The 20,549-nt window shown below is 38.3% G+C and overlaps 1 protein-coding gene across 5 annotated transcripts in view; it reads right to left on the reverse strand.

The window, feature by feature from the left end:
- adcy2b (adenylate cyclase 2b (brain)) overlaps window positions 1-20,549 on the reverse strand; it is a 98,493-nt gene that overhangs the window by 17,381 nt on the left and 60,563 nt on the right. For 4 of the 5 annotated variants that reach the window (XM_014007260.1, XM_014007259.1, XM_014007262.1 and 1 more), the window contains 8 exons: window positions 16,590-16,766; window positions 16,428-16,468; window positions 16,256-16,336; window positions 13,878-13,947; window positions 13,532-13,629; window positions 12,826-12,910; window positions 3,648-3,788; window positions 1,114-1,245 (listed from right to left, as the gene is read on the reverse strand). In XM_014007260.1, coding sequence (XP_013862714.1) covers window positions 1,114-1,245; window positions 3,648-3,788; window positions 12,826-12,910; window positions 13,532-13,629; window positions 13,878-13,947; window positions 16,256-16,336; window positions 16,428-16,468; window positions 16,590-16,766 — 825 coding nt within the window. The remainder of the gene's footprint in view (window positions 1-1,113; window positions 1,246-3,647; window positions 3,789-12,825; window positions 12,911-13,531; window positions 13,630-13,877; window positions 13,948-16,255; window positions 16,337-16,427; window positions 16,469-16,589; window positions 16,767-20,549) is intronic. The other variant, XM_014007261.1, reaches the window with a different exon arrangement.

A 20,549-nucleotide genomic window follows, 5' to 3' on the forward strand; every position in this document is an offset into this window, starting at 1 on the left:
TATTATTATTATTATTATTATTATTATTATTATTATTATTATTTGCTTAATATAAAACAAAAAATAAATGATTTTAGTTATTTTCACATTCACACTATTGAGATTACCTTTTCTTCTCTACGTATTTTCTTGCAGAATTTTTGTGCTATTTTTGACGTATTTATCTAAATATGCCACGTTTTTCTCAGAAAATGCACAGAACTTTATTTAACATCCTTAAAACCCTTTAAAATGTTCATAAATCTGTACTGTCCTTTTCACCTTCTGTTCTGGTTCTGCTTTTTTTACTCCTTTGTACTCATTTCTGCTTCCTTCAGCTAGAATTTTGCAGATTTCATCTGTTCTTTTTCAGCCATCATTCTGAACTTCTGCTATGCTTCTTTCAGTTTTGTCTGTGATTTCAAAATCCTTTTAGCTACTTTCAGCTAATTTGATTTTTATTTCAGCTAAATTCACCTTTTTGTGACAATTTCAGCTTTTTACTGCTTTACTCAGTAAACATGCTATTTGTGCAAATTTCAGCTTTTTTAGCTTTTTTGCTATTGACACAATAGTGTAGAATTACTTATCCTTTTCTGTATTTATTTTAAAAACAAATAATTGGACCTTTGTTGAAGCTATTTTCTCTTAACTGATTTGCTGATTAGTGATTAAATATATCTCTAAGAAATGATAAATAAAAAGTTGTTGATAGAGAGATGAATGTCAAAGCCTTGTTTTTCTAAATTTAATCTTTTTAGTTTATTTGTTACAGTATATATTCTAACTGCTACATAAAATATCATTTGGAAAACGTTATTTGTATCTCTATAAGAGTTGTTTACACAACATTTTTTCAGTAAAAAATGAGAAAGATTGGCTCTTGGCTTGGACCAAATTGTAGATTTTGGTCCCCTTGTGTCTGAGTTTGACACTCTTGTAAATATGTATTTTTATTTTCATTTTTTACTCCTTAATAAAGTGCTTTATATGTAATCCATTAATTAATTTTCTCTACCTGCATTTTTGTCTCAAATATATACTGTATGTATGTATTTATTAGTAATACTTTACTGTATTTTTGAAATTGAATTCCAGTAGTACCTTCTCTGCAGTCATCAGTGTGTCTCTTACCGGCAGATAAAACTTGTTTTTGTCCGAGTCTCTCTCTGTGCTGTCAGACAGGCTGTTGTTGGTTAGATTCAGGAGGGAGGGAGAAGTCGGCAGGATGTCGTCCACAGATCCTCCAGGATCCTCCATGAAAAACTAACAAACAGATAAGACAGGATGTGGGGTTAACACTCCCATGTGAGCTCATATATCCAGGCTGCTGCTGTAAGATAAATGTTTGCAGAGCAAATTTAAATCACTCCATTTTTCCTTTCCAATGTTTCTCATCAAGTTATTCATCTGCTTTCTTCAAAAATTCATTGTCAAATCAGGATCATAGGAGAATAATTATTATAATCTGCAGCTATTGTAACGTTTGACACCTTTGGATGTGAGGAATATGAAGAGAATTGTGGATATTTTTATAGTTTCTCTTTGGTTTCTATATTCAGCTGGTGTCAGCTCTACTCTTAACACTGAATGTTTTCATTATGAGCTGTTCCTGTTCTATTTTTATTTGCCTAACAACACACAGGCTGAGGAAACCAACTGCACCAATAATATTGTGTTTTTTGTTCTCAGTGTATCTGATTCAAAATGTCTTTGACTCAATAATGGTCAGACTTTATTCATTTACCAGTTCCTGTAGAGCAATAAAAATAATAAGAGGTCACAAAAAAGTGCTTAATAAACAATCATTTCTCATATTTTACAGTTAAATATTCTGTGTTGTGTAAAAGAAAATGAACCTTTTTCAATGCTGGGGCTTTATCAAGTTATAATAAAAATATTATTAGGGACCGTATTTATCAGACTTCTTGGAAATACTGTTGAAAATGCTGTTAGAAATAGGCCTAATGCACACATGTCAAACTCAAGGTCCGTGGGCCAAATGTGGTCAGCCACTGCATTTCATTTTTAAGAGCTTTAAAGATGTATTCATATCTTAAAATGTGTATGCTGCTTTAAGCCTGCAATGGCCATAAATTACATCTTCCATAATGCATTTTGATGCTTTTTGATGCAAATGATAGCATCCAACCACTAGGTGGAGGAGCTTTGAGTTGAACAATAGCCATCAGCTAGCAAAATTTGCTGTGTAAAATCTTCATTTAGTTGCATTTTCTTCAGCTAATTATGCTGTGGCCCAGTTTTATTGCAAGTCGATGATTCAAACTTGAATCAATGAGAATTCCCTGTCAGAAAGTGGGAAAATACAGAATTCAAGATGGCAGCTACTCATCAAAACTCAACAGTGAGTAAAACTCTTTTACTTTTAATAATATTTCTTTTCTATTTATTTTGCATTTAGTCAGATGTACATATAGTACTTTTCAGTGTTTAAAAGATGATGTGTTAAAACACTGTTTCTGTGCAGGAAATACCATGCAGAGCTCAGTTATTGTTTGTTAGCAATGCTCAGCTGTAGCAACGAGACGAGGAATGCGACGTTTCGTGTTTCATCTAAGTTCAACACAAAACGTTGAAGTTAATTACAGCTGGCCCTTTGAACGTAATAAATCAAAGAGTAATTCAATTTTGCAATAATAATTTAAGTTAATGAAAATGTTCGAAACTGGCTGAGTTAGAGTCATTCTTGTTTTGGCTAATGTTGATTCTTGAGTGAATCTTAGTCATAAGAACTTTGATAACTTGCATTTACACCGAAGTCAGAAAGTTGGAGTAAATTTCAGAAATTCTCGACACTATAGCCTAAAAATCCACATTGAGAAGTTTGATAAAAAAGGTCCCTGGGTTAGCTGGCAGAGTGAGGCGGTGTGTGTGGAGGGGGCATTATCTGCTGCAGAGCAGGCAGTCGAAGGACGAGAAGGAGGGGGCAAACTTAAAGCGAGACGTAGAATAAATTTTAAAATGGTGTTTTTGAAAAAAAAATCTAATTTTCTTTATACATCTGTGTGCATGTAAAATGAGTAAAAAATCAGTGTATTTATGAACTTTATCTTAAGATTTTTACAGTTTTATTGTGACATTTCTGAGAATCTTCTTGAAAATGAAATCTGATTCAGTGATTGGTTCAGGTTTTCTAAATACATCAGGATCAGCAAAATGTAGTAAATCACCTCTGAGACTTGATTAATTTATAAATAAGTTTCTGTACCACTATAAACATGGATACTTGTGAGCTCCTTCTTGTAAGTATAAACTTATAAAAAAAGCAAAGGTGTCCCACCTTTATGAGTTTAATGAGGAATAATGAGATATTTAATCCCACAAGAATAAAAAAATAAAAGCACTGTTATTAAGTTCCCCAAAATGTTTTGCAAGCATCTGTGAGCCTTGTTATTAAGTGAATAAAACGTGGCAACAGTTTACAGAGCAAACACGATAATTATATTTCAGCAGTGCATGAAAAGCAGGAATGAATTGGTTTAATTGCAGCTCTGTACTGTTACAGTGCTCTACTCTCATACCACAGGCACTGCGGTACTTATTATGTTAAAGAACAAGTGGCTGCAGCTCTCTGAGCAAGACGTACACAGAGCTGCAGTTTCTCCAGGCGTAGAACCACGCTCAAAACATCAGAACTAGAATCTTACCATGTTGAACACGGCCATCACCAGGATGAGAGCGGTGGTCGTCATGGTGAGGACCAATCGCAGCCAGGGGTTGTTGGTGACAATGATGCGAGAGGAAGTCGGGAGCCATGGAAGGGAGCAGACCGAGCCCTTCCCTCCCTGCTGTGGAGGCAAAGAAACAGGAAAAGTGACCAGAGGAGGAGGAAGGAGGGAAGAAGCAGTGGACAAACACAACATACATCCCTGTCGTAAAGAACATCCCACACTAAAGAATCCTTTTACTTATTTCCCCTTCTACAAATAAAAATATATGTATCCTGGAAGCTATCAAAGCCGAGCATTTATTTAAGGAATGCATAAATCCCTCTGCCTTTCAAGCCAGTCTCAAACTGAGATTATCTTATCCTGAGAAGGATTGATTTACAAGTGTTTTATTTTTATTTAACCAGTGTTGTATAAAGTACAACTATCTTTCAAAAAAATTACTTAAAAGTTAAAGTCTCTTTTGGGAATGTTACTTGGGTAAAAGTCTTAAAGTATCTGATATTTTTTGTACTTAAGTATTAAAAGTAAAAGTATTGATTTAAAATGAGCAGTTAGATTTTACATAATGACATTTATTAGGAGGTGACCTCCTAAAAAATACAGCAATGACTATATCGTATTAAAATAATTTATTTATGTTCAGTTTAGGATGAACCAGTCTAGTCTGTGATGGACTTGCAACATGTCCAGGGTGTACCCCGCCCCTCGCACTGTGACTGCTGGATATGGGCACCAGTGACCCTGAAAGGAAGAAGTGTGAACAGAAAATGGATGGATGGATGGATGGATGGATGGACAGTCTGTTTCAGTTTATATACATATATCAAGGCTGCCCAAACATTTTCTCCAAAATGAAAATCTGAGGGCTGCGACCAAATCTAATAATATAATTCATGAAAAACAAATACTTCTTAAGTACAGTCCTTTTATTTTAATGATTATGTCCTGCTGGAGTGTGACATGATTTGTTTGTGTACAAACTAATATGGTATCAGGATTTTATATATTTATACTTCTCATTCAACCACAATTATATTCACAATCTAGGAGGCACAATTTAAATGGATAGTATTTATATTTTACAATAACAAGCTGGAATGAAAACAAGCAAAATTTTAATAAAAACCTCTACTTCTTACCTTTTTAAAAAATGTAACAAGTAGAAAGTACAGATAACTGTGTGAAAATGTAAGTAGTAGAAGTAAAAAGTAGGCTGAAAAATAATTACTCCAGTAAAGTACAGATACCCAAAAATTCTACTTAAGTACAGTAAAGATGTATTTGTACTTAGTTACTGTACAACTCTGTATTTAACCACTGAGACCACAGATCTCTTCTTACAGGGAGGCCTGAAGGCAGCCTAACCTGCGAGCTTTTGGACTGTGGAAAGAAACCAGAGAAAACCCACACAAACACAAACAGAACATGCAAACTCCACAAAGGAAGACCCCAGATCTAAACTGGAGCTTGACCCTCAGGACCTTCTTACTGCGAGGCAACAGTGCTAACCGCTACGCCAGGGGGTTCTAATGTTTTTCAGTCTGGGACCCCCAAACTGATGGCGAGATGGAGCAAGACCCCCCCCCCCCCCCCCCCAAAAAAAAAAAAAAAAAAACTTGGCACAAAAAGTAAAGAATTTTGTGTTTGATAGATTATTTCTTTGGGCTTCTTTGCAACAAATCTTACACGGAGCAGAGCACTCCTATTTCTTGTTAAAGAGGAGCCGTTTATAAATGATCCCTTCATCGGTTTGAGACTTCTTTCCTCGTTTTCCAAGAAAGTGCGTTTGATCACGTTGAGCGTGTGATGAACTCTTTCACAGACGAACAGAGAACGTTTCTTTGCAATAATTCGCCTCGTTAATAACCACGTCTGTGCAGCCAAGCAGTCATGCGCAGATCAAACACCCGGAGAGTACGGCAGACGAGCTTCTTGGTTAGCCCATTAGGCGCTCTTTCAGCAGTGACCGCGGCGACTCTCGCTGGGAAGGCAGTCGGTGTTAAATTGATTTACAAACTCATCAAACCTGATCTTTTGTTCCTGCCTTCTGTTCATAATTAAGCCATGTGCAACACCGACATCTGGGTCAGGACAGAGTCAAGGTTATTGATAACCCCCCGGTAATTAAGAGTGACCCACTTACTGAGTGATAATACTCTGAAGAGGAAGGAGGAGGAAATGGGCTCTTTAGGGAGAAATCTTTTATTGATTGCCCATATTTCTCATGAGACCGGCACCTGTGTCAGCGTGGAAATATTACCCTTCACTCCAGTGGGGCTGGATAAATTAGAAGTGAAATGGAGCTGCAGTGATAATATTTTCTGTCTTTTTCCAACTATAAAAGAACTAAAATTCATTTAATCTACTCAATCATAAAACTATAATCACAGAGTACATAGTTCCTAGTAAAGTGGACATTGCAGCTCTTTAAATAAAACTTATAAAAAAGAGAATTAAGAGTAATTTGCATTTATAGTTTTCTGAAACTACATATTTTATACTCAGTCTTGTCAGCTTTACTGCTGGTCATCAAAACTATAGAGGCAGGAGATGATCTTTTTCCTTTCTGTTAACTTCTTTATGTTTGCAAAAATACTGTTCGTCATAAAATACTGTAGTTTTCATCATGGATTCAAAGTTGCAACATATTAACCATTCAAGGAGATATGTCATGCTTTGAAATTCTTCTTTTTCACATTTAAATCATTCAGTTGGGCTCGATATAAAGTGAAAATGCAATGCTTTGGTTTGAACTCCTCCTTATTGTAACTCCAAGCCCCTCTTTCACTCCTTATTTGAGGTGCACCTCAGATCAACTCGTTTTGACGCGGTCTCTTTAAATGCAAACGAGCCAGTGATCATGGTCTACGCCACCTCATTTTTCCATTTTTCTAGTTTGAGTGCAGAGCTGCGGCACAGAAACTTTTTATTTACAAGTTAATTAAACAATGTCAACAACAGAAGACTTGTTCATCCAGACTTTTATGTTGGAGCCAGCGTCTGACCCAGAACCAGAGCCTGACCTAGAACCAGAGTCTGACCCAGAACCAGAGTCTGACCCAGAACCAGAGTCTGACTAGAACCAGAGTCTGACCAGGACCAGAGTCTGACCCAGAACCAGAGTCTGACCCAGAACCAGAGTCTGACCCAGAACCAGAGGAGAATGAAGACGACGAACCTGCAGAATCGCGAATTCACGAAACTGGTAAGCTGGAAATCTATAACTTTGTTTAGTTCCACAGGAAATACCTTACTGTTTGACAAAATATAATAGAAAATACAGAAACTTAACACATTGAAAAATATGACCCAGGGGAGACTAAAATCAACTTTTCTGCACTCCTAGAGACTCCAAGTACACAACAAAATATACTTAATAGCTAGAAAAGAGGATTTTGAATTATATCTCCCTTGAGTGCGAGAATGGCTTAAACTCTAAAAGTCAGTTTTTTTTTCAGCTATTAAGCTGAAACAAGGCGTGGTAGTAGTTGAGAGTCATTCCTAACATGTACTCCAACCGATTGCACTTTTTTTAAAATTCACCATTAAACATTAGCATCAACTGTGTTTGGCATGTTTATAAATCACTGTTTTTTTAATTATAACATACACAAATATGTAAGTGGGGGGGGGGGGGGTCTTTGCCCCATCTCTCCAGCAGTTTGGGGTCCCCAGACTGAAAAACACTGAAGACCCCTGCTATGTTAAAGCCCCAAAGCACTCATAGTGTCCACATCACATACGTATACTGTATTAGGTTGTCTGACAGGGTAAGCCTCGTTTGTGTAATAAAAACTGTATTGTACTTTAATGAGGGGGAGTGGGATTTAATCCCATATTTTAAAACCAAACCATGATGAAATGCTACGGTCCATATTTAGTCAAATTTTAGCCTAGAGTTCTTTATAGCGTGATATCACTGTGTTCTTACTTTAATTTGTCTAAATTACAGACAATTTTCTTTCTGTTCAGTTTATTTTTGACATAAACTATGGGATTCTGACCATGTTAATTGGGGGATGTGTAGAAATGTGTTGTGTTAGTTGCTGAGAGTCATCTCCAATACATTTTATGTACTTATCTATCTCACATTTTTTATACTTTATTTGGCATGTAAAGTGGTGGATGATTTGCAGTCCTTTGAGCAGTTCTGTTTAACAGAAAAGTTGACCAGACAAAACCAGAAAAAGTTGAATGATGAATTCAAAGGCTTAAAATCGAATTGTGAATAATCCAAGTTTTATAAATCAATATATGGGTCAATGATCAAGATCCAGTTTGTGTTATCAGCATCTAGTTTTATTTTATTTTTTTGCAACAGTGAACGCAGGACTCACAGTGATGATGACCAATCACCCAATGAAAGGTTGTAGTTTTGTCTTGTGATAGTAGAAAACCTACGATGCGATCAGAGGGTAAATCTGAGCCTCTCAGCGGTTTCCACAGACGTAGGAGACCAAAAGTGGAGACTGGCAGGGAATGTATGAAATTGTTTATTCATGTGACGCAGCTCGGGGCTCCAGATGCAGAGTTTCTGAATGAATTTAAAGAGGGGTTCTTTTTGTGATCCATCGAGTGTATACGTATTTATCGCACATACAGTACTGAAAACCTTTGAATTTGTTCACAAACAAGTGACAAAAATACCAGGTAGTTAAAACTAATGTCTCAGTAGCACAAGGATGTATGTGCAGATTTTCTACAAGAGAGAAAAATAACTGAACATAATATTCATACAGCGTCCAGGAACAAACAGTAGCAGCAAAACTACCTCAAACTGTCATTGTGATTAACCTAACATGCACTGTTGCCAACTCCTCAGTTAAAAAGCTGCTATTTGCAGTCCTAAAAGCCACTAGAAATGGCTAAATCATGTCATCACCTAATTTGCATATTTGGAAATTTGCCAGTACTTCTGATTGAACTGACAAAGCCTCCCAGATGGGAAAGGCGTCAACTCAAAGGCAATTGCATGGGCAGGTGTGGGCAATTTCTTTGTGATGCCATTCTCAATTAGGCAGATAGAAGGCCTGGAGTTGATTTGAGGTGTGGTGCCCACCCACATAGCACACCTGGTGATTGGCAGGTAATGTTCCACAGAAGCATGACTTGATGAGCCTGAGCCACAGCACTGTGCATCTTTCTGGGTCTGAGAGACAAACAGATTTAATTTATGTAGTAGGGACAAGAGCTTTCTGCTTTGTCACTGCTGAGTTGTTATTAAGTGCCAAAGAGACGATGGGCTTTGTGGGACAAGCTTTTCTGGTCTAGCGCTCATTCATGTGTTTAGACGTCAATTCCACAACAGATCAGCTGACTGGACGTAAATTACAGAGGCATTGTTGCATCGCAAAAACAATAGCGCGCTGTGTGACCGAGCGCAGCAGCACCTCCACAAGCTGAACCAGCCCATTGGCCCACCAGGGAAATCACCAGTAGCCATGCAGCCAGTCTGCCCCTGCCTGTCAGTCAAATGCTGTCAGGTCCAGGGATTCGTGAGACAGTGTCCAGTGTCAGAGAAAAAAAAAACTTTACAGCAAAAATTACACCCCATTCTGTAAAGGCTCTGTCACACAAAAGTTTTAGACAACTTATGCCGACTTATGAAAATGTTGTTCTGACTATTTTACATACTTGATCTAATTGGTTTTGATCTAAATGTATAGGTCCAAAAAAGGCTTCCAGTAGATTTTTTTAGACATCTTTAGTGTTGGACAAACCTTTCATAAGCTGGCATAAGTTGTCTAAATCAAGATAGTGTGACAGAGCCTTTAGCCAGGTTGGGAGCAGCAGCAGCTTTGCCCATTCGTTTGGGTCTCCTCTCTGCTCTGACTGCAGCCGGGGCTTCAGTGAGTCAGACCATTTGTCAGTGCTTTGGAAAGTGGGAGGGACTCACGACACCACTCGCTGCTCACTGAGGAAAGTCACCAAAGCCTCCATAAGTCTCCAAGAACACTGTGAAAAGTTGCTAGATTTGTCACATGCTTACATGCATGGTTATGGTTGTTGATTTGATTTGATTTGATTTATTTATTTAACAGGAAAAGATTATTAAAAATCAAGCCTGACTCAGCATAATTGCTGTTTTACAGCAGGTTCCTGTTCTGCAGCACATAAAACACTCAGAATTACAGCATCACAATCACATCATTATACACCATAGACACAAAGACAAACAAGCATACCAAATTTCAAAAAAGGCAGCATTTGCAAAATCGGACGTCTAAATATGAGCACAACAAAAAGTGTCCAGCAGATGGCAGACAAGATTCTTCTTAAAGGGCTGTAGTTTTGAAATGGACTTTATGTTTTGAGGAATGTCATTCCATGCTTTAGTATAAACATAGAAGAAAGACCTCTGGCCGTAACAGTTTTTAAAAGTTGGTAATATCAGTTGTCCTTTTGTAACAGATCTAGTTGAATGACCACTTCCAGAATTTGATTTGGGCAACAATGCACAGAGAGTTCCATAATTGGCACCTTGGAAGATCTGAAAATATAAATTAATACCACTATACAAAACATAATTCTGAAAAGTCAAGGCATATGACAATGAAAGAACTGCACAGTGATGAGTCCAACCAGGAAGTTTTTTATGAATTTTGTAGGCCCTGTTGTAGAGCCTAACTATGGGTTCTAAGATTTCATTTGTTGTAAGAGACCAAACAGGTAAACAGTACGACATGGTTGAGAGTATAATGGCATGAAGATAGATACTGTATTTGAAACAGAAGATGTCAGATTGGATCTAATTTTTGATTAAACGTATAATTTCTGTTTCAACTTAGTGGTTAAGACTTGTACATAATCACAATAAGTCAAATGAGAATCCAAAGTAATTCCAAGATATTTGTAGGTAGTGACAATATCAAGGGGTTTGTTTAAAAAAGTGAGTTGATTTGTTATTTTGAAATATCTCCTGGGTGAGGAAAAATACATGCACACAGTTTTTTAACTTTAATTGACAAAAGATTATCTTGAAGCCAACCATGAAATGTCTGAAGATCTGCTTGTAACTGACTATTAATAGATTCAATATTGAAATCAGACAAAAAAGAACAGTATCATCAGCATTCATTAAAATATTTGAATACTTCAATATTTTTGGAAGGTCATTTATGTATAATAGGAAAAGCAATGGGCCCAGTATGCTACCCTGCGGAACTCCCACAGAACAGGGCAGAGACCCGGACACAGAGCTTCCATGTTTCACAACTTGACACCTATCAGTCAAATAAGAGGAAAACATTTGTATTGCAGATGATGAAAGTTGAAAAGAAATCAACTTTTGTAAGAAGAGTATAATGATCAACTGTGTCAAACGCTTTACGAAAATCAATATATACAGCACCAYTTACTTGACCTTTGTTCAAAGCAGCACGTATTTGTTCAGTGAATAAAATTAATGCAGACATGGTTGACCATGACGTGCGGAAACCATGTTGGCTATTGCTTAGCATATTATTAGCTTCTAGATGCTGAAGTAGTTGATTAAATAATGTTTTTTCAAGTAACTTAGAAAAAATAGGAAGAACAGAAATTGGCCGATAGTTTGAAACTTCTGTTGGATCACCAGATTTAAAAATGGGAGTAATCTGAGCAAACTTCCAGGCATCAGGGAAAATAGACTGCACAATACATATATTAAGCAAATGATGAAGCAATAGTAAAAAAGTGTTGGCGTGCATTTTCAAGAAATCCATYTTTATCTTATATTTGTCAAATGCATGTGAGCCATTTAGAGATTGGAGTGTATTCAAAGCATCAATCTGTGAAATTTCAGAAAATGAAAATTGCTTTGAAGTGTCAGGATATTTAAATAACTTTTAAACTATTAGCTTGTCCCGGTAATGATGTCCTTCCTGAAGAAATAAAATATTGTTGGAAGATGAAAGAACACACACAAGTCATTTTAAAACAGTCAGTAAAGTTCAAATAGAACCAGCTACCTGGCAGAGATGACAACTGACTCCTTAAAGGGATAGTTTAAACTGTTGTTAGCGTTTTTCCAAAGCACATTGCTATCATAGTAAAACAACTCAAATCTTTCAAATTTCATCATGGTTCATGTGAATGATATGACACACTCCAGCTAGCTGCTTCCACCACTGTTTGTGTTTGCAAATACCCAACAAATCCTTTATGAACAGCCATTTAAAGCGAAACTGATGGTGATGTAAAAACAGTGTTTGCATGAACGTTTCGATACTGGAGGTTAAGATGGCGGGACTCAATTTGGTCCTCACACAGCTCAAACTAGCCGTTACCTCATGGGTTCTGTCATTTGTCTGAACTGAGGTCTTCAACAGAGCTATCTATAACAGGTGCTTGCTCATAACCTTTCCACAGAACCCTAATTCAAAATGCCTGAACGATCCCTTTTAAGGGGTGTCTTGCACAGTTTCAATATGATTATGACTTCATTTTTTAAATAAATAATTAAAAAGTAATTTAGCTAAAAACTAATAATGAAAACCACCATCCCAAACAGTAATTATGTTTTACTCGTGTAATTATTCTACACCTAGACGGGGTGTTCCCAAACTTTTATGAGTCACCATGGTATGTATGTGGATTAGCCTGTGTGTGATCTAGCATTTGTTACCTTGTAAGGCCCATTTTCCCAAAATATACTACCTTGTGGGGACTCACTGCTCCTTACAGGACCCAAAGCCTAGCCCCATAAGTTCAAATGCTGTCTTTGGATGGGTGGTTAGGTTTTAGGGTAAGGGTCAGGCTATAGAAATGGATGAAAAATGAATAGAAGTCCATGGAAAGAGATATAAAAACATGATGCAGTATGTGTGTATTTGTGTGTACACGTATTTTTTTTACCTTGTGGGGACCATTTTTCCAGTACATACATCCTTCTGGGGATGCACTAATCCTTATTGGGGATAAAAGCCTGGTCCCCTTGAGTTCAAATGCTGTTGGTGGGTTGGGGGTTAGGTTTAAGACTAAGGTGTGAATTGAGTTTAGGTTTGGTGCTGAGTTAGATATGGACCGGGTGAAGGTTAGGGTAGGGTAGGGTTGAGGGTCAGGCTATAGAAATGACTGGAAAATGAATGGACGTCAATGGAAAGTTCTTATGAGGATAGAAGAACGTGGAGTTTGTGTGAGAGGGGTATTTATTGATAAATCCTCGCAAACCCACCAGAATGTGACTGGCGAAGCAGAGCAGCAGGATCAAAGCCAAAAACAGGAAAGTCAGGCCGAAGGAGATCCCCAGCACGGCAGTTCTGAAACACACACACACACACAAACACACTCCTTAGTGCTGAGCAGGGCCTCACACAGAAAATGAGATTCTGCTGTGTTCTGTTTCTGACCTGCAATCCATTTACACTTATGTAGCCCAACAATGGATTGTACAGAAGCTTCAAAATGAAAGCTGTTAATATGTCAGATGGTTTTCTCAGGATGACCACTGCACAGTGGATTTAAGGACGTCTGCCATAAAACAGATGATGTAATTTCCAAAAGTGCAGAGCAATGTAGCAATGAACAGCATGAGAGCGCGAGGGGAGAATTAGAAAATCAATGGTCTCTCAGATGCTGAATTACACCTCCGGCTCAGAGAAGCCGTAAATTAGCATGACTGCGAGTTTCTCTCCTCGCCGCTGAAGCGCCGCCACGCTTTGATTCACCTGATCTATAATCACGAGCAGACACAGTGCCCTTTCATCTCCATTGCCTTTTTAACATTCTGCCTTTTTACTCCGACGAGGTCCTGTTGATGACACAGCTGGCGTCAAATGGCTTTTTTTTTCCACATCAGCCCGCCGCCACAGCTGGAGGCGGGCTGATGCTACCGGTAAGAGCGGCGTGGAAATCGGCATGAAAACAAGGTGCAGACTTACTTGGGCAAGACGAGGACCTGCACCACGAATATGCCGCAGAATATGAGGCAGGCACAGGTGACGTAGTACTTGAAGGCAGGTAGCGTAGTGGATCTGTACTGTTGAGAGATGACAGGTGAGACGAGTCCAGAATTTAAAAGTAAGACATCAACAGTAAAACATACTGATCCAGGGCATAACTAGAAGGTCTTTATATTATATGTGAAACATAAAAGTGTAAAAACGACAATAAGAATACAAAGTTACAGTATGAAACAGAAAGTTGAGCATCTTCTCGCTAACTCCTCAGCTCTGATTCATCACACTGATTTATTTCCTGATGGCAGTTTTGTATGCATTCGCCTACCTCTTTCTCCAGAGCTTTGTTGTGAAAGAACAATGAGATCCTCTGGATGTCCTCGGATTTCATCCACTGTCTGGAGACACAACAGAAGCAGACAGTGAAGAAGACCGGAAGTCATTTCTCTTATTACAGGCTGTGGTGGCGTAGGTGGTGCTGCCTTCGCCTTGTGCTTTTGTTCTGTTTTTTTCCTTGGGAGAAACTGTCATAAAGGTCGTTTTGAGCACTTAGACAAGAATTTTTCTCCTGTTAAACCTTACAGCACTGAAACTTGGAGCCATGAAATACTGTAATGTGTTTCTAATTGAATGATTGAGTGTGAAATAACTAAAGCAATACATCAATTGCAGATCAGTTGCACCATTTTAAACTGTCTGATTTGTTTTGATCCATCCAGCTGCATAAAACAACTCTGACTCTCTTCAGCAGGATGTTGGCAGGAGATCCTTTGGTTTGTTTTTGAGGATGGTGAGCTAAATGTCACAGGAAGCATTTTTGGCCATGGTTACTTTTGGACTGTGATGGGACTCATTATCCTGATGATGGAAGCCATGGAAGGTGGGGCTGAACAAACAAGGTTTCCCAACTGAAGGTTCCGTGTGAGCATAGTTCAATGACTCTTTACTTTGTGCACCAACCAACCAAATAATAATCCACAAATCAAATATGAAACTTTTATCTGTAGTTCTTGAAATACATTAAATTTAATGATGTGCAAAACTTTTTATAAAGTTATGGTATAAATGAATGGACTGTTACCACCCTACTACAACACTGAAATTAATCAGCCAGAACATGGATGGACTTTGAAGACAAAGTCTTAAGGTGGGCACTGGGAATACAGTACAAGAAAGTGACAACATACTCTACTACAGTGTGGACAGGAGCCTGCATTGACTCTGGATGAGGTCAGATTGGTTGCTTTTCTGGCGTTCCATGATGAAGATCGCCTTATTTGTGTCGTGCTGCCAGATCTTTTGGTCTTTTGCCACAGTTTCCCATGTGACAAAAGGAAATGTTGAATAATGACAGATGCTGCTTGACAGTATCTAAGCTTTGGACGACCTCACTCCTCTTTTGCCATGCTGAATTTCTCTAGAAGACAGCTTTTGGCAGTCTGGCATCATTCATTCGAATGACCTGGCTGGTCCACCTAAGCTGACTCTGAGTAGGTAGAGCTTCTACACACTTTTTGACTTCATAGTTGGAAACATTATCTTTCCTGTAGATGTTGAGGATCTGGCAAAGGTGGTACATCTGTACTTGATGTAAAAGGTAACTGTGCCAATGGTACAAGTGTGTATAGAGATATCACAACTGCCAACTTGCTTAGCAAAGAGGTAATATATTAGAGAATCAGAATTTGAACAGAACACACTGGCCTCATGTCTAGACTTCAACCACGACTGAGACAAGGCCAGGGAAACTACTGGGATACCCACGGTAGTGAGATCATGAGAGAGCATTTTTACAGTTTTCCAAACTTTCACAGCAGGATGGTAATCTTGAGACACTTTCACAAGGTATTTCAAGTGACGACAAAGTCCACCCAACCCTGATGCTCCTTTGTGCTACAGAGCGAGGCAGTAACAGAGCCAAAACGGTCAATGTGCAGAAAGAGAAGACGGGTTTGTGGTTCAGTAATGACACGTGGTCTATGCGAATCAGAGGGAAGATCAATGATGAGGCACAGCAACAACTTTGCATTTAGATGATGTGATGAACGTAAAGATGGATTGGTCTGTGGGACCATTTCACTAAACTGTTTTATTACACTTGTTAAATAAAATCTCAGCATTTATGTCGCAGAATCTCAGGGATGCTCAAACTAATTTGGCCACTAAGCCATAATCTCAACCATTTGTAAAATATGTATTTTCATCAGCAAACAGAAAGGCACACATTAAAGTTTCTATCTCATGTATTTTGTATTCAAAAGTATGTTAGGTAAAATCTGCAGTGCATTTTGAACTTGTGCTGGTTCTGAATGTGAACACATGCATGAAAGTCATCGACTGTCTTTGAAAAAGCACGCTCTACTGCAACAAGTCTTGGGCTTAAATTTTGATATCTTGTTCCCTTTTTCCTTCTTTGTATATAAATAGTAATGAAATTATTCTAAGTTTTGACTGCAACCTTCACATTTTTACATGAATAATCAAAGAGCCAGCATACCACATTTATCTATGTCACTTCTGCCCTGATTCCACACTATAAACCCCACTTGGATAAATTTGTGTTTGGCAAAATGAGAAGTTGCTTTATGATTGGTAATCCCAAAAGGAACTGCTTCAATACTTGTATTTCTTTTTACCACCAGCCTTTGTCAGAGATAAATGTCAGCGAGAAGCAGAATTGGGTTGTGTGGTGAACGAGGTTCTTACTTCTGTGAGTTGATGCCATCGATGGTGCGAATCATCCGTTCGTTGAGCTCCTCTTCGAACCTTTTCCTTTGAGACTTGGATCTTGGGGAAAAGAGGGCACATATTTAAACTCTGACAAAAACTAAAAATGTACTGGTGCATGATATGAATCTCGCTAAAACAAATCGTTCACCTCTCTCGTCTCTGGAGGTAATACTGCCCCATTGGGACGTCCTGAAAAAAATAAGGCCTTCAACAAATCTGAATGGATACTGTTTAACTTGTAATGCTAATTTTTTTTGTTCAAATAGAAGACAACGAAAATGAGAGAAAACGAGAGACAGAGGTCACTTACTGTAGTGTTGATCTTGCCATTGTCTGTGGTCATGCTGTCTCGATGGTGGAGATTGGCGAAGGGTTTAGCAGCTCCCCAGGACTCCAGGTACCGTGTCATCCTGACTGACGCCCTCATCTTCCCAGCGTCCAGAGAGGGTCGAGAGCGCACGCTTAGCAGTGGGCTGTGCCTTTCAGTCTAACAGGAACAGAAGAAAACACTTCATTCAGATTTTGTGAAGAGTTTAAATGAGCTTCATCATCTTCCAGACATCCTGTTTGCTTGTGTTTCTGATGTCTTAGTGTCAGAGACCACGCAACAATTTTTGGATCAGCTCCGAAGCATCAAAATATTTGGTGTTTTAAATGTTATAGTTCATCAAAGTATAAAATATACCATAGTTTTCCAAGTGCATGGAAAATAAACTCAGAAACAAGCTCTACATTCATACTGTAGATTTTTATTCGTGCCACTTTTATGTCACTAAAGAAGGGGTGCATGGATCAATCTGAACAATGATATTACTGATACCAACATCATACAATTTCAAATTTGTAACTTCAAATGAATTAAGATACAGAACAGAACTCCAGTTGCTTCATACTGTTTTCTAATTTGCGTTTAATATGGTTGAAAATCTACACCAACAGAAACTAACCTTGGTGTTGAATCTTTTCAATATTAGCACAGTGGAATCAATACTTGAGTTTGTTTTGCTTCCTTTCCTGAAGTGCAATTCTGCACCCAGATAGTTTGGAAGTGACAAAATCAAAATGTAAACACTGAACGAAACGAGCACAGCAGATAATTTATTTGGCTCTGTATGTAGCATCCATATTTACTTAGTAAACTCTGTGTGACGTCATGTTTTCTGCACATGCGGGTCTCCTTAGGGGTGTGGACTGTTCTGGATTTCTGATGCTAATTGCACTTATTTAAAATATGGAGGACCCCACAAAAACAAACAAAAATAATCAGAGAAAAAAATTTGAATTGAATATTATGACCTGTATTGTGAATAAGAAGACCTCCCTTCACATCGGAGGACGACTCCAATACATTCTCCATATACATTTAGAACTTGACTGGGTCACTGCAAAATCGGAAAACCCAGACGACACTACTAACTTTCACATGCAGGTATTTTGACTTAGCTTCAAGACTTTGTGAGGAACAGATAGTCCGCTGCTATGAAAAGCAAGCAATAATGTAGTTTCTTGTGTGCATGCGGTTCAATCAGTGGATGCATTTTAATGAAACTCTCAGATGGTAATCACTGGGTGTACATCAACTGCTGATTCCTTTTTGGAGTAAATGCAATTCAAGATGGCCACCACAGGAAATCCACCTTATGGAACACAAAAACAAGAACAACTCAGCCAAATTTACAGACATCAAACTCACATTTGGTGTGTAGCTGAGAGTCGATTCCAACACAAACTATAAGCACTAACAGATTGAGCAAGATTTTTATTTTGGCCACAGGCTATATGCACCAAATCCATGAATGCTAGTTTCATTAATTATCTACCCATAAATAAAACCTTAAGATGATTTTAAGAGTACATGATTAAACATGATAATAAAAAGTCTTATATAAGCAAATGTATAATCTTAAAACGCTGTTCATTAAATACAGTATATATAAAGGACTTGTGGTAAGTGTTGCAGTGTGAATTAGACACATATTCAGTGACTCAGTGGGTGTGAAGTGAGAAGAAACGGCTGTTTCAGGAACTCTGGTCAATGACATCTTTGACTCGTTTGTTAGTGTTTTTAACTACTTCAAAGCCTTTCAGTTATGAATGACGCAGCTCCCCTTTTGTTTACACATGAGTGTTTCTGAGTGGCGAACAGAACTCCACTTGGGTGAAATGCTGAAAATTCAAGAGGGTGATAAACAGCAGATGATTTATTTTAATTGCTCGTGGAGGCTGTGTGTGGGGATTGTCACTGACTGAACAGGGGCCCAGATGCCTTCAGGGAACTGAAACAGACATGGCGGCTCGGGTTATTTCCAGCTCTGACACTGACAGTTAATGACAGCAACAGTGGAGACGACACCTCCTCTGATCCATGCGCCATATTTGGCTCAGATTCATTCACAGTTTCCTGCAAATTAAGACTGAACACCTGCATCTTTTTCTCGACTTGATCAAATATTAACATGCTGTTCCTGTACACATTTTGAAAATTACATTGGCGAATATTATCACATTCTGCAGAAAGACTCAGAGCACAAAATAATGTTGAAGAAAATGGAAGTTAATATGCTACAGCTAAAATATTCAGATACCAAGGTTAGGCCTAAAAATATATCTTGTTTAGCTGCAACAAATGAGAATAACTGAGGTCTCTGTACGCTTTAATAATGAAAAATTGACTAGAAGAAAATCAAAACATCATAGCACAGAATGGTGGAATAAATCATGAAAAACAAAAACAACTTTAAACACTGAGGCTCAGGTTCATCCACTTCTACACTTTGTGACTGATTAACTTAATTTTAGATAGTCTTATACTTTGTGATTGGTTTTAGTCGTTTACTTTAAACAGTAAGAGAATCAAAAAGTCTCTTTTGAACATGTTCCTCGCTCCAGCAGTGTTTGCATTCCAATGCTGATGTAAGGGACCACCCCAGGGGGTATGGCCAGGGTTTTCCATAAGTATTGTGAGAGCATGTGATTTGGGGCCATTTTGTTTAGACTCTGATGCCACACCTGCCTGGACTAAGATGGAGTATTTAAATTTGAAAATAAACATTTTACTGAGAACTTAATCGAGCCCTGTGCATTACTCGGGCTTCCAATTTGAACATTTTCTTACAAGCTGCTAAATTTGGGCTTACATCATTGCAAAGGGAGATTCATGTCTCGAACTTCACTGTCAATTAAACAGCGTAATGGAGGACATATGTGAATTATTACCAGGGTTCAAAGCAACTGATTCTCAAAGATCAGCGCTGTTTGCGACACATTTTGTGTGAAATATATGGTTGGATAGAGCTGGTAGCAGCTGTGAGGAACAGGATCAACAGGCTGCGGTGCTGCTTTCACATAAAAAAGGCAGGTACTTGGGGATGGGTTTATCCTACATACGCAAGACAAACCCATCCCCAAGTACCATCTTTGCACTACATACCACTTTAGTGCCTCCATTTTTCACCCTGGTGCTCACCACGTAAAAATATTTTTCTCTGCCACTTTTGTGCCTGCTATGTTTGTGAAGTGTAATCATATTTAGATTGTGCAGCGTAGGTTTTGATCTGATGCAAAATAAAAGTCAAATCACTCACACCTGCTGTGCAGGATGGACATGTCTGCTGCTGGCACAAAACTAAAGCTATTTGCTTTAGCGCTGAGAATATGCTAATTGTGGGTGCTGACAATGTGCAACAAACAATTTCAGTGTATGCAGGCCAGGCCTGAATCTTTATGTTTTTAAAGGATCAGGGACTAAATCAGCAAAAGCTTGGTTGACATTTATAAAACTGAATTAACGACACAATAATGTGATTATAAAGTAACACATTTTACTCAGTCATAATCAAGATCAGTAAGCCTTTGATTTTTCGGTTGCCAAGCCAAACCATATGAGCACATTCTGGATGTCAGGAGCATTATTCCGAACAGAGATGTTCCCAGCAGACAGTTCACAGAAGAGTCAGACCCCTTAAATGTCCTTAATCAGACCCTAATGTCCTGGTTTTTTATTTTTTTGTCAGGAGGAGCAGAACAGCGTCACAATCCCCTCACAATGCCTGAAGAAGAGAAAGCGCCTGTAAACATAATCCTGTCTGTGTAGAGAGACTGACCGAGCACCTGCTAAAGTCTGATAACATTTATCATTGCCACACTACATTGTTTGCCAGTACTTAACATTGTCACTATTTATTAGCAGCTCTATGTGCCCGTGGCAGAATGAACTGGAGATTATGTGTGTGTGTGTGTGTGTGTGTGTGTGTGTGTGTGTGTGTGTGTG

Source organism: Austrofundulus limnaeus, unplaced genomic scaffold (assembly GCF_001266775.1).
Source record: "Austrofundulus limnaeus strain Quisiro unplaced genomic scaffold, Austrofundulus_limnaeus-1.0 Scaffold41, whole genome shotgun sequence".
Taxonomy (NCBI): Eukaryota; Metazoa; Chordata; class Actinopteri; order Cyprinodontiformes; family Rivulidae; genus Austrofundulus; species Austrofundulus limnaeus.